Source organism: Perca flavescens, chromosome 10, assembly GCF_004354835.1.
Source record: "Perca flavescens isolate YP-PL-M2 chromosome 10, PFLA_1.0, whole genome shotgun sequence".
NCBI classification, from domain to species: domain Eukaryota; kingdom Metazoa; phylum Chordata; class Actinopteri; order Perciformes; family Percidae; genus Perca; species Perca flavescens.
In genome coordinates, this window is record NC_041340.1 from 1,362,795 (window position 1) to 1,386,809 (window position 24,015).

The window sequence follows — 24,015 nt, forward strand, 5'->3', positions numbered from 1 at the left end:
ATTTAAGATTTCAGTTGGAGATGTTGATTATGGAATAATCAGCATCGGCAATTCCTATTTTGTCTCCAAAATGTGCATACGCATGGGTCAGAGTTTGCGTGGAGGACCGCAAATTCTCCCGTAAGTTTGTTTTTTATAAATCACAACCTTTGCGTGGGAAGTGGCGTGCGCACATTTTCAGCCCCGTTTTGTGCGTACGCCACATTTATAAATTGAGACCCCTGGTTATTTAATGAAATACAGAGGTGAGTGTAGGAGCTCTAGTCTCTTGCAACCATAGCAGATGCTGGTCACATGATCCTCCATGTTGTCAGCGTTTTGAGGCTACAGAGTTGTCTTTGATAAACGTCCAGAGTAGAACTACAGCAGCTGATGATGCATTCAACTGACAGTGATGTGAAAGAGAGAAGAAGAGCCAATGAGAATTGATGTTGTTTTCCTCTGCAGATGATTTCAGCAGCATGAATCAGTGTGAGAGTGAGAATTATTGCAGAATCTTTTGGTTTATTAATTACCATTAGATATTGAATGAATCTTATAATCTTCGAAGTCACTGTGACTTCTAATATGACTATTATCACCACTGTTCATCACGCCCCCAACCGGCCTGTCAGACACCGCCTACCAAGAGTCTGGGTCTGCCGAGGTTTCTTCCTAAAAGGGAGTTTTTTCTTGCCATTGTCGCAATAACCACTGCTAATGCTTGCTCTTGAGGGAATTACTGTAATTGTTGGGGTTTTGGAATTTATAGAGTGTGGTCTAGACCTACTCTATCTGTAAAGTGTCTCGAGATAACTTTTGTTATGATTTGATACTATAAATACAATTGAAATTGAATTATTATTTGTTTACACAAATGTCATCATAACAAAATCTACAAAACTGGTGTGTTTTGATAATCTGAGTATTGTTAAACTCCCAAAACAAATTCGGTTAAATGATGGTGTTCTTTTTTGTATTTTTTGGATCTTTGCAGGGACAAAAGATGAAGACGCCTAAGGAAGTCGTCTTGGGAATTTTAGAAAGTTTGGGAACCGATGACTTTGAAAAATTTAAGTGGTACCTGCAGCAGGAAGGGGCCCTTGAAGACCTCCCAGCAATCCCAATTAGTAAACTGGAGAATGTAAACAGGGAGAAGACAGTGGACCAGATGTTCTCAACCTACAGTATGAACATCATTAATGTGACCAAAAAAGTTTTAGTGAAAATTAATCAGAATGAGCTAGTGAAGAAGTTATCAAACATCATCTCAGAATGTGCAGGTAAGTCATAATAATTATGAATTTTAAAAATGGATGTAACAAAGATCAAACTTATATATCACAGTCTTCAACAAACAGCTTTGTTACCAATGTCTCCCTCGTATCTACAAAGATACATATGTTGTGTTGACAACAACAGAACAAGGTACAAAACATCCACAAGAGAAACAACATTTAAAGTGTCTCAGAGAACAAAAAATTATGAAACAAAGTCCGACTGTTTTGGTTTACTCTGCTGGTTAAAATTTGCACACACTGATGTTACTGTAAGATACTGCTTGGGTAGTAATAATTCCCTCTGTAATTAAGTCATATACCTTCTGGTTTATTTGGACAATGAAGAGTTCATAGATGTAAGACTGAGACACCCAACATACCAGTTGTTTTTGAGGAATACTAGGTCATTTTAGAATAGTTAACATATTCAGGACCTCAACGTCAATTGGGCTGAATAGATTTCATGAATACAGAAATGTGCACACTCACATTCACCAGAACAAAACAAACCCTCATTGATTTCATTGTTTTATTCATTCAGAGATTCTTGCTGCGTGCAAGAGAAAAGTCAAATCCAAATCACAAAAGAAGTTCCGGTGTGTGTTTGAGGGAATTGTTAAAGCAGGAAACAAAACCCCTCTGAATCAGATGTTCACAGAGATATACCTCACAGAGGGAGGGACTGCAGAGATCAATGTTGATCATGAGGTCAGACAGATTGAAACAGCATCCTGGAAACCAGACAGACCAGCAACAACAGTCACATGTGAAGACATCTTTAAAACCCCACCTGAAAGAGAAGAATCAATCAGAACAGTGTTGACAATGGGAGTGGCTGGCATCGGGAAAACAGTCTTAACACAGAAGTTCACTCTGGATTGGGCTGAAGGCAAGGCCAACCAGGACATCCAGTTCACACTTCCATTCACCTTCAGAGAGCTGAATGTGCTGAAAGAGAAAAAGTATAGCTTGGTGGAACTTGTTAATTTGTTCTTTAGTGAAACCAAAGAAGCAGGAATCTGCATGTTTGAAGAGTTCCCGATTGTGTTCATCTTTGACGGTCTGGATGAGTGTCGACTTCCTCTGGACTTCCTCAACACTGAAATCCTGACTGATGTTACAGAGGCCACCTCAGTGGATGTGCTGCTGACAAACCTCATCAGGGGGAAACTGCTTCCCTCTGCTTGCCTCTGGATAACAACACGACCTGCAGCAGCCAGTCAGATCCCTCCTGAGTGTGTTGACATGGTGACAGAGGTCAGAGGGTTCACTGATGCCCAGAAGGAGGAGTACTTCAGGAAGAGATTCACAGATGAGGAGCAGGCTAGCAGAATCATCTCCCATATCAAGAAATCACGAACCCTCCATATCATGTGTCACATCCCAGTCTTCTGCTGGATCACTGCTAAAGTTCTGGAGGACGTGTTGATGACCAGAAAGGGAGGAGAGCTGCCCAAGACTCTGACTGAGATGTACATCCACTTTCTGGTGGTTCAGGCCAAAGGGAAGAAAGTCAAGTATGATGGAGGAGCTGAGACAGATCCACACTGGACTCCAGAAAGTAGGAAGATGATAGAGTCTCTGGGAAAACTGGCTTTTGAGCAGCTGCAGAAAGGCAACCTGATCTTGTATGAATCAGACCTGATATCGTGTGGTATCGATATCACAGCAGCCTCAGTGTACTCAGGAGTGTTCACACAGATCTTTAAAGAGGAGAGAGGAATGTACCAGGACAAGGTGTTCTGCTTCATCCATCTGAGTGTTCAGGAGTTTCTGGCAGCTCTTCATGTCCATCTGACATTCACCAACTCTGGAGTCAACCTGCTGTCAGGAAAACATACATCATCATGGCTGCCTGAAGTCTTCAAAGAAAAACTAAAACATCTCCACCAGGGTGCTGTGGACAAGGCCTTACAGAGTCCAAATGGACACCTGGACTTGTTCCTCCGCTTCCTCATCGGTTTTTCTCTTCAGTCCAATCAAACTCTCCTACGAGGCCTGTTGACACAGACAGGAGGTAGCTCACAGACCAATCAGGAAACAGTCAAGTACATCAAGAAGAAGATCAACGGGGATCTGTCTGCAGAGAGAAGCATCAATCTGTTCCACTGTCTGAATGAACTGAATGATCATTCTCTATTGGAGCAGATCCAACAGTACCTGAGTTCAAACCGTCTCTCTATAGATAAACTGTCTCCTGCTCAGTGGTCAGCTCTGGTCTTCATCTTACTGTCATCAGAAGAAGATCTGGACCTGTTTGACCTGAAGAAATACTCTGCTTCAGAAGATGCTCTTCTGAGGCTGCTGCCAGTGGTCAAAGCCTCCAAAAAAGCTCTGTAAGTACAGCGATAGTTGGACTCATACATCATAACTTAAATGCTCTGCTGTCTTTTCAACTTCTTGATTGTTTTTTCTTCATTACCGTCTCTTCAGACTGAGTGGCTGTAACCTGTCAATGAGAAGCTGTGGAGGTTTGTCCTCAGTTCTCAGCTCCCAGTCCTCTAGTCTGAGGGAGCTCGACCTGAGTAACAATAACCTGAAGGATTCAGGAGGGAAACTGCTGTCAGCTGGACTTCAGAGTCCAAACTGCACACTTAAGACTCTCAGGTCAGATCAGGTTACAGATTCTGTTAAAATTATTTCAGATGTTTTTTCAAGCTCCTTGCAGTTCAAACAGTCTCTCACGTCAGCATTTCTGAATCTCACAAATGGTTTATCTTCCTCTTGTTTTCTTTTTGTTGATTATTGTCTCTCCAGACTGAGTGCCTCAAACCTGTCAGAGAGAAGCTGTGAAGTGCTGTCCTCAGTTCTCAGCTCTGAGTCCTCTTGTCTGAGAGAGTTGGACCTGAGTAACAACAACCTGAAGGATGAAGGAGGGAAGCTGCTGTCGGCTGGAATTCAGAGTCAACACTGTAAACTGCAGAATCTCAGGTCAGGATTCAACAACCTGTTCAACTGATGGTCCATATTTGCCATTTACCCCTGTGAGATCACATTTATGATCATAATTTTTGTTCGAGAAAACAAGGAAATTCAATTATAATTAAAGCTGCAAGCAGCGAAGGACGGGCCCTCGCGCCTCTGCGCGCGTCGGAGTTACTGGCGGACGCCACTCCTTGCGACCGTGCATTTGCGCGGCACTCAGACGCCGCAAATCGTCACCAATGAAAAGGGAACTCCCTGCCGAGTTCACCGATACCTCACTCAAGACTCTACCTCATACAGTTCATTAGCTGTGAAAAGGTGCGTGGCTTAAGCATAGGGGTCGGATCAATCCATCACCAATTAAAAATGAATTCTCTGCTGAGTTCAATGATACCTCATACAAAGGTCTACCTTAAACGGGGCTTTAGTTATAAAAGGGGGCGTGGCTTAAACATAGGGGGCGGGCCAAACCATCACTAATGAAGGCAAGGCAAGGCAGCTTTATTTGTATAGCACATTTCAGCAACAGGGCAATTCAAAGTGCTTTACATAAAACGTGAAAGAGCAGTTAGAAAACAATTAAAAACAATTTAAAAGACAAGAATACATTTTACAGTGCGGTATAAGAATTTAAAGAACTGAGAGATAAGAATTTAAAGAAAGAGCTGTTAAAACAGTTAACCATATAAAAGCAGATAAAATAGGTTATTTAAAGAAAGGCAACATCAAAAATATAGGTCTTCAGTCTTTATTTAAAAGAACTGAGAGTTGCAGCGGACCTGCAGTTTTCAATGAAGAAGGAAGTCTCTGCTGAGTTCAATGATACCTCACACAAGGGTTTACATCAAAAGGGTCATTAGTTATAAAAGGGGGCGTGGCTAAAGCTTATGGGGCGGGTCAAACCATCACCAAGTCTCTACCTTAAACGGTTCAAATGTTATGAAAGGGGGCGTGGCCTGAGTAAGGGTGTGTGGTTAAAGTATAGGGGCTGGTTCAGTATCACATGTAGACCATACATTATAAGTTTCATGTAAATCGGATGATGTTTGTCATATCAGGCGCATTTTCTGTTGCCAGCGGGGGGCGCTATGACCAAAAGTAAATTTTGGCCTGTTGGTGTCCTCAGGCCTGGACCCTTGTCAATCGCGAAAATTTCGGGCAGATACGACAACGTACACTCAAGTTACAACAACTTCTTTGTTCATCGCTAAACACTCAAAATGACCGCCACACCATGGCCACACCGTCTGACGAAAAGTTTTTCTTGTAATAACTTTTCATCTTTAAGGTGTTGAGATGATACAGACCAAGTTTGAAGTCCATCGGATGAAATCTGTAGGAGGAGTTCGTTAAAGTATTGCACATACAGCGAGCCATTTTTGTGCGCCTATTCCCGAAATCCTTAAAATACGTAGATTTTCACCAGACTTGATACGACCGCCAATTTTGGTGAGTTTTTGAATATGTTAAGCCCCTCAAAAAGGCAATTCATTTGACGGGAAAATAATAATAATAATAATTCCTTCAGTTTCAAAAGGGCCTTCGCTGCTGTCGGCGCTCGGGCCCTAAAAAAGGGGAAGAAAATAGATTTTTAATAATTATTGGTTCTTATTTCTTAGAACTTAATCAGAACAGGTGAAAGTGCTTACAATGTAACAATGTTGTAACTTTGTGATGGAATTGTAGGTGCAAAAAGACAACATTCCCGCAGACAGACACCTACACTCAGACAAGCACAAATACAGATGCACAGACACACACAGAAACGCACACACAGCAGGCTCAGTTAGGTGGACACACTTAAGTTTCATTGCACCTACAATTATTGTAATAATAATTACACTCTGTTCCAGTAGACCCGAACACCTCAGATGTAATAGTAATGTGTAGGGGGGGTGTTCCGTGTGCAGTCATTGAAAATAAGTTGTTTTTTATGATCTTCACAGAAAATGAGCCAAGGCCAGTGAGTTTGATTTAGAAGAAATAATAAATAGCATAATGTTTCTTTTAGGAAACATTGAAAACGGGTCCCACAGACCCGAACAACACACAAGGGTTAAATTAGCTGATACTTGGTTTAACCTCATTGGCTCTTTCCAGTGTATCTCCGTGTGTACTTCGTCCACAGCAATCCCACCAATTGCTCCCACATCCCAGTTAGAGAGGAAATGCCCCAAACATATTCTTTGTAAATCTTTACAATCATTCCTCGAAAGAACCAACATGCCTGCGTTGTTGCACCGTCCACGTCTTCTTCTAAACTTGAGATTTTGAGCATGTAGTTCACTAGCTCGAAGGTTGTTGTTGTTGTTGTTTTGAGAAGTGCACAGAGTCGAGGGACAACCAGCAGCGAATTAACTGTCGTTAATCTATTATCTATTATCTATTATAGAACACAGAGAGCGGATGACGAGGGACAAAGCCTAGAAATGTACTTCTGTTGATCCAGAATATTCCTGAGTTAATTTTAATTAACTGTGAGGATCTTAACCAGAGCTGAGAAGAGATTATACATCACCAGATTTAGTGTTGCCTCAAAAGTTACCATCTAGATTTCCAGTTTGTATTTTAGTTATAGTGAAAAACATATCCTTGTTTGACTCTTGAGTTAAAATGTCGTAGTTTCTTGAACTGCAAATCAGATCCTTTTTTCTTTTCATAATACTTTTAGTCTTGACTCGACCTATAATTTTTTTAATTTTAATAATACTGATATTTATCTTCTTGTTGATTACCGTCTCTTCAGGCTGAGTGGCTGTAAGCTGTCAGAGAGAAGCTGTGAAGCTCTGTCCTCAGTTCTCAGCTCTGAGTCCTCTAGTCTGAGAGAGCTGGACCTGAGTAACAATGACCTGAAGGATTTAGGAGGGAAGCTTCTGTCGGCTGGACTTCAGAGTACACACTGTAAACTGGAGAATCTCAGGTCAGGATTGATTAATCTGTTCAACTGATGGTCACCTAAATCCTGATTTACATTAATGGATAAACTCGTAACGTGCCTAAGATTGTCTCTGCTTGTATGATTTCAAACAGTTGTGTTTATTGAGTTCCAATCTCTTTCCATGAACATGTTTTATGTTGTTTTATTCTCACTCTGTTGTTGGAACTTGAAATATCAGACAGGAATCAGAGAGCTACCAGTAATGTTAATTGTTTGATAGACATAGTCATAGTCAGACATAGTGGGTGTCTGATTGTGTGTTGTTTTGTGTGTTTGCAGTCTGTCAGGCTGTATGATCTCAGAGGAAGGCTGTTCTTCTCTGATCTCAGCGCTGAGCTCCAACCCCTCCCATCTGAGAGCGCTGGACTTGAGCTGCAATCATCCAGGAGACTCAGTAGTGAAGATGCTGTCGGCTGGACTTAAGGATCCACTCTGGAGACTGGAAACTCTCAGGTATAAACACTGGATGAACATAAAAAGAAAGTATTTGTGTAGGAGGTCTCCAAGGAGAACATTATATATATATTTCATTACCAGTGTTGGGAGTAACGCATTACAAAAGTAATGCAATTACAGTCATTTATTCCTTTTGGCTGTAACACAGTAATATAACACATTACTAATAAAATGTTGGTAATATACCCATTACAATCTCAGTAATGCGAGTTACAATGCATTTTAACCCAACATTTTGAATCTCTGATTCATATTTTAATAATTTTACAGCCATAAGAGCTACAGACTTACCGTCTTTTCCAGCTAAAATCCAACACTGCCGGGGGTGTCTTTGGTGTCTTTGTAGCCACCACATGATTGAATGATGATGAATAAATACAAACTGATCACTGCTAGCTCTGGTGCTAACCATCTATTTTGTTTCCCATGATGCTTTGCCTTTCAAACCATTGGAAGGCAGGTCCGTCACGCATTTGGCCCATATAAGGCCGGCAATACGTCATCCAAGGTTGTTTTTTGTTTATTGTGAGGAGAGATCACTCAAAGTCAGAATAGTAAGATGTGACAAAAGATCGTCTATTACCGTTCTAAACCGTTCTACAGAGAAGAATGACGTCACTGTTTTGAGTTTTAGCATAAATTTGGGCCTTTAATGAAGAAATGTAAAAGTTCGTTCTTTATATGAGTTATAATGTTCATTATGTTTATTTTTGCACTGGATGACTCCAGGGGCATGTTTCACAAAACCAAGATAAGGGATTAAGCTGGGATATTCCAGTTATCCTGGATGAATTTAGCCTTGACTCGGTTTCACGAAAGCAGAGACACATAAATCACCGTGGAGATTTATTCTGTGCAGCTAGCCTACTCCTAACCAGGCTAACAGCCAGGATTTATTTAATCCTGGAGCCTATTCTGATCACCCAACAGTGGTTTTACCCTATTGTTATCAGCCTGGATTAAAAATACAACAGTTGCATATTGCTGTTCATTTAAGTACTGTTATTATTTAAAGTTGTGACCATTATTTTTTTTATTATTATTATTCATGTGACAGTCATTGTTACTGTTATATTGCTGTATGTACTGCTGTTCATATTGTTGTTAGAAGTTTGATGGATATATTACGGCAGTTGTTGAGATAATTAGAAAAGGCTGATCAAATTTAAAATGTGTTTTAACGCCTAGAACAATGAGGCCATTTTTACAATTTCTTGTCCGTCTGGTTTTATTTTCTAAAAAAGCTTTTAAAACATAGGGCTTTGCGATATGGCTGAAAACCGTATCACGATATAAGTGTTTCATATCGGTCGATATCGATGATTATTGATATTTTTATGACCAATTTAAAATAACGACCAGGAGAAAAATATATTAAATTTAAAAAAAATTATTTTAAACTTAACCTTCCTCTGATTATAATCTCCTCAGTTATAAAAGCAAAAATGTCAACACAACCATGGAAAACACTCAAATAATTAAAATGTAAACATAGGTCTAAAATCACAATGAATACTTAACAATTATCTCTTAACATTAAGGTGCAAAATTAAAGTAAGAAATGCTTAATAAAGTGTAATAAAATGGTGCAAAATGTTAAATATAAGAAACCTGAGAAGAACTATTTTCTGCAGGTTTAGTGCTAGGTTGGTAACCTGGCTTCTCGACAGCACTCAGCATGTCTGCCTTTGTTATTTCTTTGTAGCGTTTAGTAAGGCACTGATGCTTGTGCCGTGTAGCAGCTGCAGATGTTGTGCTCCAAAGTGTGAGCGCGGCTAATGTGGTAAAACAAGTTTGTGGTAGTACCAGTGTTGGTGGGGACGACGGTCTGACGACATTGGTCTGACTACGGTCAGACTTATAAAATCCCCAAAAACTGCCATACTGACTTTGTTTTATCAACAATTTCCTCGCCCGCTGCGGCACTCACTTTCCACTTATCACTCCACACCAGTTCTGTTATTGAACAACAGGAGACAGCGATGTGGCGCAACCAAATTTGATACTGTTAAATGATTGGCTGTTAGAGTGTCACTCCCTACGTTGCTAGGTTACCAGAGAGCGAGTGCCTTTGTTCATGCAACCAAACTTGCTTCACAACCTCTGGTTTCTTCCAATGAAGAAAAACAAGTTATCGAACGTTTTATTGACCGCATTTTCTATTGATATTGATTATGTGTCTATCGCGAGACATATCGTTATCGTTTTATCGCCCAGCCCTAGTAACGCATCAACCCTGTTGTCTATAGTCAATCAATGTACATCATTTTTTCAGGAAAAACTGGGCTATTAGAATATTTGTGCTGTAGTGCGGTCACTTGAATGTAAAAAAAAGGTTGTATGACCTTAAAAACAAATAAATAAATAAAACGGAAAATGAATCTTACAGAAATTTATTGATATCATACACAGAACAATAAAACCTAAGCCACATTATAACTTATACAGTTGACAAAATATATAAATTTTTTCAAAAAAAGTCCAGACGCTTTTGCCAATAATCAAAATAATAATGTCATATTTATTGATATCACACACACAGCAATGCTACAGAAGCATTTGTGTTGTCTAAAACAGTTATATTAGGAGTCATCCAGTGCAAAAATAAACATTATGAATATTATAACTCATATAAATGACAAACTATTTACATTTCTTCAAAAAAGGCCCAAATGTATCCCAAATATCTAAACAGTGACGCCATTTTTCTCTGTAGAACGGTAATAGACCGGAATTATCTCTCTTTTTCACTTTACTCTTTGTTCTCGCTCGGATTCCCTGGAGTGAACTCTCTTTTCCACTACGTAGTCGGTGTGTGAAGGACCTGCCTTCCCATTGGTTGAAAAATGTCAACACACTCTCGCAAAGCATCATGGGGGATTTATACTAGATGGTAGCACGGAGCTATGGGCAGAAATGACCGAAAATATGATAAATTATGGACATTGAGTGGATAAATCTTGGATGTAAGCATTTGGATTTATTGCTGAACAACTCCGAAAAGAGGCACAATTTCCAGGCTGTATAGAAAACCTTCTTTAAAGGCTACAAATACAACAAAGACACCCCCGTGATGGCTAACTCCTTAGCTTTTAGCAGGAAAAGACGGTAAGCAGATACATAAAACCATTATGATATTATCTAAATATTAATCGGAGGTGCCGTGTGACATCTACAATGTCGTAGGGCTCTGAGTGAAGTCTGTTACTAAGGGCAATACATACAATGCTGTACATTTCTATAGTTGACCAATGTGCTCGCATCTGGTAAACATAATGACCGGGTCGCATTAGCAGGCATTTGACCATAGCTGATTGGTCAGGGGATAAGACCTGAACAAATCAGGTGATTGAAGGGCGGGTCTTAGGAATCGTAATTTCACCATGAATTTCACAGCCGGGAAAAAGACCTCTACACAGCGCGAACAGATGTGCTGGGCTCGGTGGAAGCTAACAGAAGCTAGCTGGCGTAAGCCGACAGCTGACCAGGTGTCTCAAAGCTACCAAGTGATCGGCGGACACAGGGAGTACGTGGACTTGAAAGAGTCCGTCAGTCGTGGCCGACGAAGGTCCAGTCAGGAGTTTGGATGGAAAGTCCACTGAAGTCCACTGTGGTCTGAAGGGATAATCCTCGCTAGATCACTATCTTGCGGTAACCGTTCGGTTCAGTCGGGAGGTTGACAGCTAACATTAGCCAGCTAAAGCTAACAGTTGATCGACGGTGAGTAACGTAGCAACGCTACACAGGCTGGCAGCAGCACAGAGTCCAGACTTGATAAGTCACAGCAGTGGATAGAAAGGTGTTGAGAATGACCAACAACTAATCTAAAACTTAGGGTACTTAATTTACTAGAAAACACAACAAAATATCAATTTCGCGGATTGTGAGGCGGCGTTCCAACATACATTTTTTTGAAGTGGTAAATAGCTACATGTTTCTGAGTATCCTCAAGCATGGACTTTTAATCCTTGTGTTGTCCTCGGGTCAAATTTGACCATTTTGAAAAAGTTTTCTATATCAGAAATATGTGTTTCAACCAAATTGCAGAAAATTAACATGGATGCATGGATATGTTTTATGGGTTCCATACAACGTTATATGCAGGTAAAAATATATATATATATATATATATATATATATATATATATATATATATATATATATATATACAATTTTATAGCATTTGGAAAAAAACGTTTAAATGGTTTTTAAACCGTATCCTGACTAAACTTTAACATAGGCTACACCAGTCTGTGATCCAATCAACATCCTCTGATCTTAACTGTTAGTCAAAATAATTAATAATTTCTGCTTTTTTACCTAAAGAAAATAGGTATAATGTCATATAAATTCAGTTTATTGACCATGAATAAAGAAAGCTTTGAAAGCTTTTTTGACAAAAACCTTTTTAAATAAAAAAGACAAATTGCCAAAAGCATAGCAAAAAGTGACAAACAAGCCAGAAATTGTTTTATTACGTGGTGCTAATAACATTTTTCCTCAGGTATTTGGAGAAACCAACAAAAATCTGTATATTCTCAAATAGTACGTCTTAGCCAGGGATTAAAGTGTGTGTGTGTGTGTGTGTGTGTGTGTGTGTGTGTGTGTGTGTGTGTGTGTGTGTCTTGTAAAGAGAAAGATTGGGAGAAGGAAGTTTGTGTGAGGTGGACCTGGTCACCACAGACCCAAATCTTGTCAGCTGTTTCTACTGTCATATGCTGCTGTCTCTTCATGTGGCACATTATGTTTGGCACATTGTATAGGTCACTTCTTATATCATAACAATGTAATACAATGTGTAATCAAGTGATGACTGATTAACAGTAATGTAAATGCTAAATGCCCTAATAACTGTTGATACTACAACAATGGAAAGTATAGGCTCTTAACCTTGCAGTTTTGCACATCATTCTCCATTTCTTTGCACAAAACTCTCCAGAAAGTGCCATTTGATGGTTTATTTTTCAAAATTTTTTCCCGGGGGGGCATACCCCCGGATCCCCCTAAGGTGAGCTCCCCCACAGAACAAATCCCAATTTTACCTCTGGTCTTTAGTTAGGTCTTTATTAGTTGTTGCAACATAAACAACATAAAGTGTAATTGTATTTGCTAAATCACCCATCAAAACGGTACTATTACTGGGTGCACGGTATATTTTCCCACTTTTTTGTCCTATGCCAATCACACCCCTGATGCATATTTCCATTTTGGCATCAGTAAATCTGTGATCGACCTCGCGGTCTTTTGAGGAAAGCCGTTGACGCGCATCTATCTGAATTACTTCATCCTGGCTCGACCTAGTCTCTCCTCAGCCTGGCTTGGCCTTCGTGAAATGCACCAAGCGAGGATGCACAGATTAGACTAGGTCAAGCCTCGCTTTATCAGTTATCCTGGATTTATATATTCTGCTTTTGTGAAACAGGCCCCAGATATATAGGATAACTGTTTTTGACACAACATAAATGCTTGTGTAGCATTGCTGTGTGATATCAATAAATTCAATTCAATTTTATTTATAGTATCAAATCATAACAAAAGTTATCTCGAAACACTTTACAGATAGAGTAGGTCTAGACCACACTCTATAAATTCCAAAACCCCAACAATTACAGTAATTCCCTCAAGACCAAGCATTAGCAGTGGCTATTGCGACAGTGGCGAGGAGAAACTCCCTTTTAGGAAGAAACCTCGGCAGACCCAGACTCTTGGTAGGCGGTGTCTGATGGGGCCGGTTGGGGGTGTGATGAACAGTGGCAAATAATAGTCACATTAAAGATAATGGAACAGTGACTTCGAAGGTCATCGTGGAAGTTCATGTCATAGCAGGGCACATCGTGTCATACTGAGTAGTGCAGTCTCCAGTACCGGATCCTGACTACTCTGTGTGTATGAACATCACAGCAGGGCATTGCGGGATGTGACGTGGCACTGCAGAGCATGGGTGGATGCGGCGGACGCAGCAGGACGCAGCAGGATGCGGCCGGGAATTTGCAGAGAATCGCAGAGCAGAAGAAGAAGAAACTTAAGGACTCCGGGGAGTAAACTCCCCAGAGCTAGGTTAGCAACAAGCATTTCTGGGACAGGATGCATACAAAAGGAAACAAGTGAAAACAGAGATGAGAGTGCAGCTGGGTGTGTCATAGGAAGGAAGGAGCTTCCCCGGCAGTCTAGAATTATAATAGCATAACTAAGAGAGGTAGGTTAAAGAGAGGTGCCTGGTCGGGCTAGAACTCTCCCCAACCGGATCGGGCTGTACTGGCCGGCCTCCTTCTACTCTCGCTATATTATTGATTATATGATAAATAAAACTGATGACTACGAAGAGGAGCACTCCTTAACTATAAGCTTTATCAAAGAGGAGGGTTTTCAGTTTACTCTTAAATGTGGTGACGGTGTCTGCCCCTCGAACCCAAATTGGGAGCTGGTTCCACAGGAGCGGAGCCTGATAGCTGATGGCTCTGGCCCCCAGTCTACTTTTAGAGATTCTAGGAACCACAAGTTGCTCTGCATTCTGGGAGCGTAGTGCTCTACTAGCACAATAAGGTACTAAGAGCTCTTCTAGGTATGATGGTGCTAGACCATTTAGAGCTTTGTAGGTCAGGAGGAGGATTTTAAATTCGACCCTAGATTTCACACGAAGCCAATGCAGAGAAGCTAATACAGGAGAAATATGATCTGTTCTCTTAGTTCTCGTCAGAACACGAGCTGCAGCATTCTGGATCAGCTGAAGAGTCTTAAGGGACTTATTTGAGCAACCTAATAATAAGGAATTGCAGTAGTCTAGTCTAGAAGTTACGAATGCATGGACTAGTTTTTCAGCATCATTTTGAGACAGGATATTCCTAATTTTGGCAATGTTACGAAAATGGAAAAAGGCTGTTCTTGAGGTTTGTTTTAGATGGGCGTTAAAGGATATATCCTGATCAAAAACAACTCCTAAATTTCTGACAGTAGTGCTGGAGGCCAGGGCAATACCATCCAGAGTAACTATATCTTTAGATAATGAAGTTCAGAGGTGCTTTGGTCCTATCACAATAACTTCAGTTTTGTTTGAGTTTAACATCAGGAAATTGTGGGTCATCCAGGATTTTATATCTTTAATACACGCTTGAAGTTTAACTGACCACTTTCATCTGGCTTAATTGACAGACATAACTGGGTGTTGTCTGCGTAACAGTGAAAGTTAATTGAGTGTTTCCTAATAATATTACCTAGAGGAAGCATATATAAGGAAAATAGAATTGGTCCAAGCACTGAGCCTTGAGGAATGCCATGGATAACTTTAGCGTACTTGGAGGGTTTATCGTTAATGTTAACAAATTGGGATCGCTCAGAGAAATAGGATTTAAACCAGCTTAGTGCGATTCCTTTAATGCCAACTAAGTGTTCCAGTCTCTCTAACAGGATGGTATGGTCAATACTGTCGACAGCAGCACTAAGATCTAATAAAACAAGTATGAAGACCTTTGTCAGCAGCAGTTAGAAGGTCGTTAGTAATTTTCACCAGTGCCGTCTCTGTGCTATGATGCATTCTAAATCCTGACTGAAAGTCTTCAAATAGATTGTTCCTATGTAGAAAGTCACATAGTTGTTTAGCGACTACCTTCTCAAGGATTTTGGAGAGAAAGGGAAGGTTAGATATTGGTCTATAGTTGGCTAAGACTTCAGGATTGAGGGTAGATTTTTTCAGAATAGGTTTTATCACAGCTATTTTAAATGACTGCGGTACATGACCTGTTAATAAAGACAAATTGATCGTATTTAATATTGTGGTGTTGACCACAGGTAGTGCTTCTTTAAGTAGCCTCGTTGGAATAGGGTCTAAGAGTCAGGTAGTTGGCTTGGCTGAAGAGACCTTTAACATTAATTGTTGAAGGTCCATAGGATAAAAGCAGCTTAAGTATGTATCAGGTCTTATAGTTCTCTCCAGTCCTCCTACGCCCAATGGTGAGCTGTTAGAAGTTCAGGGCGAAAGGTGATAAATTTTATCTCTAATTGTTATAATTTTATCATTAAAGAAGGTCATGAAGTCGTCACTACTCAGAGCTACAAGAATAGATGGCTCAGTAGAGCTGTGGCTGTCTGTCAGCCTGGTTACAGTGCTGAAAAGAAACCTTGGGTTGTTCTTATTTTCTTCTATTAGTGTTGAGTAATAGTTTGATCTGGCAATTCGGAGGGCCTTCCTATAGGTTTTCAGACTATCTTGCCAATCCACACGAGATTCTTCCAGTTTAGTGGAACGCCATTTACTTTCAAGTTTGTGTGAGATTTGTTTTAATTTGCGAATTTGGGAGTTATACCAAGATGCTAATTTCCTTTGCTTCATCGACTTCTTTTGAGAGGAGCGACCGAGTCTAAAGTTGTCCGTAGGCAGGCCGTAGCAGCGTCTACGAAATTATCAATTTGGGAGGGACTAAAGTTAACATAAAGGTCCTTTGTTATATTAAGGCACGACATTGAGTTAAGTGCTGTTGGAATATCTTCCTTAAATTTAGTTATATTTATTTAATTTCTTATGGTCTGGTAATAGGAATTCGAAAGTCATTAAAAAATTATCTGATAGTAATGGATTCTGCGGAAATACTATTAAATCTTCAATTTTGATTCCATATTCTAGCACAAGGTCGAGGGTGTGGTTAAAACGGTGCGTGGCCTCATGCACATTCTGACTGAAACCAATTGAATCTAGTAGTGAATTGAAAGCAGTACTAAGGCTATTGCTGTCATCGTCCACATGGATATTAAAATCACCTACAATAAGTACTTTGTCTGATTGAAGGACTATGCTTGATAAGAACTCAAAGAATTCAGATAAAAATTCAGAATACGGACCTGGTGGGCGGTAAACAATGAGGAGAAGATTAAGAACAAGGTTTTCAAACAAGTTATAATTTAGTTTAGGTTTAGGATTAATTAACAGGCTTGAGTCGAATATGGCTGCAACTCCCCCTCCTCGGCCTGAGCCTCGTGGAATTTGAGTATTATTATGACTGGGAGGAGTGGCTTCATTTAGACTAACGTATTCATCATGGCTCAGCCATGTTTCGGTGAGAAAAAATAAATCAATTTGCTTATCTGATATCAATTTGTTTACCAATATTGCTTTAGAAGACAGAGATCTAATGTTTAATAGTCCACATTTGATTTTCCTATTCTGTTCTGTCAGTGCAGTGGTTGTTTTAATTCCAATTAGGTTGTTGAGTATAGCACCTCTTTTGTTTATGTTAATCGATCTCAGTCGGGGAACAGACACTGTAGTTATGGGATTATGAACGGGTGGTTGTTCCAAAGGAGCAAGCACAGAGGAGCACAGTCAATCATAGTTCTGAGTGTGCAAGGTGTGGTGCAAATTCTCTCGGAGCACCTGGTTTCCGCATGTATTGGGATGGGTCCCATCCCTGCTGTACAGGGAGCCACGTTTCCAAAACAGATTAAAATTGTCAATAAAACCTAGCTTGTGAGTGCTGCATGTAACCTGGAGCCAGGTGTTAAGGGAAAGTAGCCTGCTAAAGAGGCACGATCCGCGACCTAGAGATGGGAGTGGGCCCGAGATAAAAACCGACTTCCCAGTGCTTTTTAAAGCCTCAATGAGAGTGGTAAACTCTTTCTTTGTGCATTCAAATTCCTGATAGGACATGTCGTTGTGTCCACAGTGGACCACGATGCGTTTAATAGAGGTCGGGAATGAGGGTCCCATAGCACTGTATCCTGAAAGGCCGCCGAGCGATGAGATCCGGAGCGACTGGTTATGAGTCACGTCCAAGCAGGCGGTTAACAAAGCATCTTTGGTCTTTAAGTCCTTGGAGAGTCGGCGAACATCTTCCTTGAGGTCCGCCATTTCTTTATTTGCATTCTTTAAAAATGAGGAAATTTTGTGTGGGAGTTGTGACTCGCCAAGTGTAGAGGCAGCCATGGGGCTTGCCATGGGGCTAGCGTTGGTTTAAATATGACATTATTTTGAGTATTAGCATAAGTGAATGTCATGAGGGCAAAAGTGTCTGGATTTTTTTTGAAGAAATGTATATATTTTGTCAACTGTATAAGTTATGAAGTTTATTTTTTCACAGTTTGACTCCTAATACATATGAGAAGTGTTTTTGACAGGCGATTAGCTTAGCGTTTATTGCTCTATGTGTCATATCAATACATATCTGTGAGATTTATGTTCTGTTTTATTTATTTATTTGTCTTTATGTTTTTTTACATTCACGTGACCTCACTGCAGCACAAATATTCTAATAGCCCAGTGTGTCCTGAAAAGACTGCTGTTTCTAGATTGACTGTAGACAACAGGTTGATGTTTTACAAGCTGTTTTAATTTCTACAGAGAGAGGTCCATGTAAATTTAAAACTGAACCTTGAACCTACTGACCTCAGGACAAGACTTTTGAGATGTATTCCTCCAGTTTTCAGACTGTTCCTTCATCAGTGTATAATAATTTGTGAGAGTGATGTAATGCCCCCCTTCTCCTCCTTTCAGGGTGGAGCCTACTGGAGTCAGATGGTTGACACCAGGTCTGAGGAAGTGTAAGTCTGTTGTACATTTCATTCATGGAACTGTGACATCACTCATTCAACCTCTGATGTCATAATCAAAGTGCTGATAGGTTAATAACTGCAGCTGTGTTGTGTCTCCTTCTCTCCGTCAGATTCCTGTGAACTCACACTTGACACAAACACAGTGAGCAGAAACCTCAAACTGTCTGACAACAACAGGAAGGTGACATTAGTGTGGGAGGATCAGCCATATCCTGATCATCCAGAGAGGTTTGACTCCTGGGATCAGCTGCTGTGTAAAGATGGTCTGACTGGTCGCTGTTACTGGGAGGTGGAGAGGAGAGGATATGTTGTTATATCAGTGAGTTATAGAGGAATCAGCAGGAGAGGAAACAGTGCTGACTGTTTGTTTGGATGGAATGATCAGTCCTGGAGTCTATTCTGCTCTGATTTCGGTTACTCTGTATGGCACAATGACATACCAACAGACCTCTGTCTCTCCTACTCCTCTGTCTCTAGTAGAGTAGCAGTGTATGTGGACTGTCCTGCTGGCTCTCTGTCCTTCTACACGGTCACCTCTGACTCACAGATCCACCTCCACACCTTCAACACCACATTCACTCAGCCTCTTTATCCTGGCTTTGGGTTATGGTTTAGGTCATTTGGTTGCTCAGTGTCTCTGTGTTCTGTGAAGTACGGAGAGTCTCCTCCTGTCAGAGAACCAGACAGCTGAGTCTGATCAGGATCATCAGCTGATGTTAGTGAGGAGAATGAGGGTATCACCAATGATTTCCTGAATGGATTAGATTCTACTCCAAACAGCTAAATGACTTAAAGCTCTTCATCATTGTGTCCAAAAGCTGCATTCAATTCAATTCAATTCAATTTTATTTATTGTATCAAATCATAACAGAGTTATCTTGAGACACTTTACAGATAGAGTAGGTCTAGACCACACTCTATAATTTACAAAGCCCCAACAATTACAGTAATTCCCTCAAGAGCATGCATTAGCAGTGGCTATTGCGACAGTGGCGAGGAAAAACTCCCTTTTAGGAAGAAACCTCGGCAGACCCAGACTCTTGGTAGGCGGTGTCTGACGGGGCCGGTTGGGGGTGTGATGAACAGTGGCAATAATAGTCACATTGAAGATAGTGCAATAGTGACTTCGAAGGTAGTCGTTGTAGTTCATGTCATAGCAGGGCACATCGTGTCATACGGAGTAGTGCAGTCTCCTATACCGGATCCTGACTACTCTGTGCGTATGAACATCACAGCAGGGCGTTGCGGGATGAAACGTGGCGCTGCAGAGCATGGGTGGGTGCGGCGGACGCAGCGGGACGCGGCTGGACATTGCAGGGAATTGCAGAGCATAGCTCTGCGAAGAAGAAACATAAGGACTCCGGGGAGTAAACTCCCCAGAGCTAGATTAGTAACAAGCAGTTCTGGGACAGGATGCATACAAAAGGAAACAAATGAAAACAGAGATGAGAGGCTGTACTGGCCTGCCTCCCTCTACTCTCACTATATTATTGATTATATGATAAACAAATCTGATGACTACGAAGAGAACAGGTGGGCCGGGTTAGGCGGACGCTGCAACTCCTCACTCCCTAACTATAAGCTTTATCAAAGAGGAGAGTTTTCAGTTTACTCTTAAATGAGGTGACGGTGTCTGCCCCCCGAACCCAGACTGGGAGCTGGTTCCACAGGAAAGGAGCCTGGTAGCTGAAAGCTCTGGCTCCCAGTCTACTTTTAGAGACTCTAGGTACCACAAGTAACTCTGCAACCATTCAGCAACCACCTTGGTTTTTATCTGACAGCTTTAGTTCCTTTACACATTCAGGTTATTAAAACTAAATACAATCAGATAATAAATGATGATGTATTATTACAGATTACTAGCTGCAATATTAAAGTCATTAGAAACCAGTAATATCATACTGATTATTCTGAAGAATCACCACTTTTACTTTTGGTACTTTAAGTATTTTAATGCTGACACTTTTATACTTTTACTTATTTCTACACTGTGGCATAAGTACTTTAACTTGAGTACTTTATGGTATATTCTATATTCTTATTTTTTATTATGATATAATATTTTTATTTTGTTATTATAATTCTGAGAGTCAGTCAGTTTTGTTATTCGTAAACCTCTGTACAGATCGGTTCCGCTCATCTCCACGTTTGTTTTCTCCCCTGAGGGACTCTGATTGCCCAGCGTAGAGTCCCATGAAGAAGAAAATGTCACCGTCATTCATATATAAACAATAAAACAAGTTCTCTGCTTCCTACGTGGAGTCTAACTCTCTCTTATTTATTCATTGGGACACACTTAAAGCTGTCCAGACTAAATATATTGAATAGAAAGTTATAAACAACAACGTTTGATCCCAGGGGAACGTTCGTCTCTAAAAGTTGGGCAGCGTGTTGCTATGGTAACCGTGTTGAGGACATGTTTGCTTTTTCATATATCAGCATTAATCAACAGATATTAAACAAGGGAAATCTCTTCATGTGTTGTTTGTGCCTGTGTTTACGATTAACAAATAATTTCTTTTTTTTTTTTCAAACAAAATACAAAACATACAACTTGCGTTTATTTACATGCCGATGTGCTGCAATACGGCATTTCAGAAGGATTGTAACCAATAGACACCAAGATACTTCTGTGTGGCAGAACGCAAGCGGCGTCCACTGACCTGAAGAGATCCAGCCGGCTACTGTTAACCGTTACATAGTTACAAACCTTGTTGATCAAAATTGAAACAATGAGGAAAACGTCTTCTGTTTGGGGTTGCACCGCCAGATATACAGCAAAAGGTGTAGAAATCTAAAAATAACCGACTGCCTCCGGCAAAAGCGCAAGTGTGGATTCCTCGCAAGTTCAACAACACGTTGAGAAAAAGACTTGCACACGGTCTTCTAAAGTGTGGGAGTATATTACTCTTAATGCCAACAACAATGTGGTAGTATGTAGACTTTGTAAAATGATCCCTGAGTCAGGATAACAGCAGCAAAATACCATAAGTTCTGCTCACCTTTTTGTCCCTTTCTAACCCTTCCCTCCCAAGTATGGTTTTATCAATTTCCAATTCATCCTGTGGGCGAGGAGGTTAAAGTGAGTGGATGTTGTCAGAAGTAGTGCTCCAGAGAAGATAGCCATACGGAGTAGCCACTTCTAATGGGGCGGACTGGGAACCAAACCTCCATCATCGTGTTTGTGGAAGACATTTTCTCACAGGTAATGTATAAAATGTTTGGTTTGGTTTTCTTTGAGTAATTTTGCAAAACGTAACGGCTAGCCTGCTAGCTAATGTCAGCTCTAATTTTGGCAGTGCTAATGCTAGCTAGCGTTTGGCCAGCTGTAAAGAAACACCCACAGCTACACAGCTGATGGCTTAGAACTAGCTGTCCCCGTCTTGACTTGGCTCCAATTGACAGAGTACAAGGTCAAGTTAAATGTGTAAATGTAAAGGCAAAAGTAGGAGCTGTAACACACTGAAAGCTTGCAGTCTTTTTTTAATTTTTGTGCAAGCAAACTAAATTTTGACTAAAGTTTCGTCAAGTGTTTGTTTACACTGAAAAAAAGACTGCAAGCTTTTTCTGAACAACAGCACCCCCTTTTGTCCTAAGTCTACTGTTCTACTGAAGCAACTGTGTTCTGTGCATTTTTTAAAGGATGAAACGTCAACTGCCCTACTCCATTCAAATTAAATGTTGCAGCTTACATTACAGAGTAGCGATGTGCAATATAAACTATATGCAATATAAACAATACAAAATCGGCCTACGATAGAGATTTTAATTATATTGCACTATCACGATAATGCGTGTTGATCTACCCGCGAAATTCAGAGCCAAGAGCTGAAAGCGAAACGGACGAGCTGGTGAAAAAGACCGGTGCAACATCCATTATTTGGACTTGGTTCGGATTTAAGCCGCTACACCGGACCTGTGGTCGAGCCGTACCATGGAGCCTTTCACCAGCCTGACAATTCACTATATAACAGACGATTGGAATCTTGACAGCCGGTGTTTGCAGACGTCGTACTTCCCCGCTGAACATACGGCCGTATGTGTGTGTGTGTGTGTATGTGTGAGCACAGTGGTGTAGTCTAATGTATTTTAGCGGGTATACTGTACTATATAAATAAATGGACCAGAATGGACATATTAAAGTGGGGCGTCTGGGTGTCCTCCCACTGGGAAATTTTGAGCGTCAAAGACTTAATTTCCTTAATTTTGATACACTTTAATGCCCCAATTTACGATGGAAATAGCTTTATTTAGCCTATGTGAAGGAAAACACAGATGGCAATTCAAAGTATATTAAACATATAATGGAAAGTATGTTGTTACATGTAATTGTGCATTTTTAAGTGGGTATATGGAAATCCTGGAGCTGGCCACCGGGTGTGCATGCTGGGTGGAAGGATGGCTGTTGAGGAGTAATGTCCTCCATATCAGTGCCTAGCAATGAACCTTCAGGTGCAGAACTTTGCTCAGGAGTGCTTCCTCCTGCTCTCCTACTGGCTCTTCCTCTGGCTCTCCCACTGGCTCTTCCTCTGGCTCTCTCTCTTGCTCCACCTCTGGCTCTTCCTCTCCCCCTCTTCTGTCTTGCAGGCTGTGTGGAGGTAGATGGTTGGGGTTCCAGCTCCTCTTCTTCTTCTTCTTCCTCCTCTTCCTCTACAGTCCTTGGGGTCCTCCTGGGCCTCTTTGCCTCAGGCTGCTAATCTGACTCAGATGACTCTCTGAAAGACAAATGCAATGGTTAGCTCATCTCACACCTCATACACATACAATAGCATCCCCATCCCCCACCAGAATAAGCCCACTGCAATTACAGGCATAGACAGTAAAAGAAAAATGGAGCAAGTGACGCCGTTGTTTTTTGACGGAGACAAGTGAAGTCTATTAGACACTTTTCTGGTGATGGTTGAGCGTTACTGAGCGTTACTGAGGAGAACGTAGGTATATGTAAGGAGATAACATAGGCACAGGCTAATTATTGCTAACTAAAATGCTAGTTAACATTAGTAATTTAACTTAACAGCTAATGTAAGTCCAAACTGCCTGTGAGCTTCTCCTGTACTATACGGTAATTCCTCTACTATGAGACAATAGGTCGCTTGGTTATGACACAATCATTAGCCTATTTTTGCAAAAACGTCTGCTACGGAGCCATAATGGAGCCTTTTATACATTCTCGTGTTTCTTTAGAAATAAACAATGGACAAATAAAGTCGCTTCAGATGTAAAGTTATTGGCTGTCAAAGTGATGCCAAAATGAATGGCAGTCAATGGAATGCTGATGGGGGGTGATGGCTTGTTAGCATAAAAATGGCGCCATACGTAATGTATGTACTCACAGTTCAAGGTCAGGGTCCCTTCCATCCAGAAAATCCTCCTCAGCGGCAGAGTCGACAGACACTTCACTTTCAGAAGAGGAGGCAACATCTTCACCTGGCCATTCCTCGAGTAATATGGCTGCTGCCTCCTCCGCTTTAAACCATTTCTTTCCGCTGAACATGTTTACTACACTTCCAATTCGAATGCACCTTCAGTGCTGTGAAGGTGCATGCATTACACGCATGTTATGAAGACATTACGCATGGCTATATCAGTGGACAGACCTGACGCGATGACGTATTATAATATATCATTGGAATTGTCTTTTCACTGGCTACAGAGATGAGCGGGTCTTGTACCATGAAATTGCTACTGGCTGAAACAGCTGTCGATCAAATCGGGGTTGGTCCAAAACGAATACAGAGACATCATTGGCTTCCAAGCTGTCTGTCTCTGTCTCCCGGGAACCTATTGGCTCATAAGTGTTGTTGTTTGATTCGTAAATCCTTGCTGAACAAAGGTGACACCCACAAGTAGCGTTTGAAGTCTTGTATGAGAAGTGAGATTGCACAAAAATGTCCGACA

General features: G+C 40.8%; 2 protein-coding genes across 2 annotated transcripts in view; both read left to right on the forward strand.

The window, feature by feature from the left end:
* nipsnap3a (nipsnap homolog 3A (C. elegans)) overlaps positions 1-24,015 on the forward strand; it is a 171,704-nt gene that overhangs the window by 57,384 nt on the left and 90,305 nt on the right.
* LOC114563239 (NACHT, LRR and PYD domains-containing protein 3) lies at positions 1,140-18,958 on the forward strand. Its single transcript, XM_028590090.1, has 8 exons — positions 1,140-1,262; positions 1,801-3,595; positions 3,693-3,866; positions 6,931-7,104; positions 7,402-7,575; positions 10,295-10,298; positions 18,078-18,105; positions 18,228-18,958. Exons 1-8 carry the CDS (start codon positions 1,151-1,153, stop codon positions 18,806-18,808), a joined length of 3,042 nt encoding a protein of 1,013 aa, XP_028445891.1. The 5' UTR covers positions 1,140-1,150; the 3' UTR covers positions 18,809-18,958.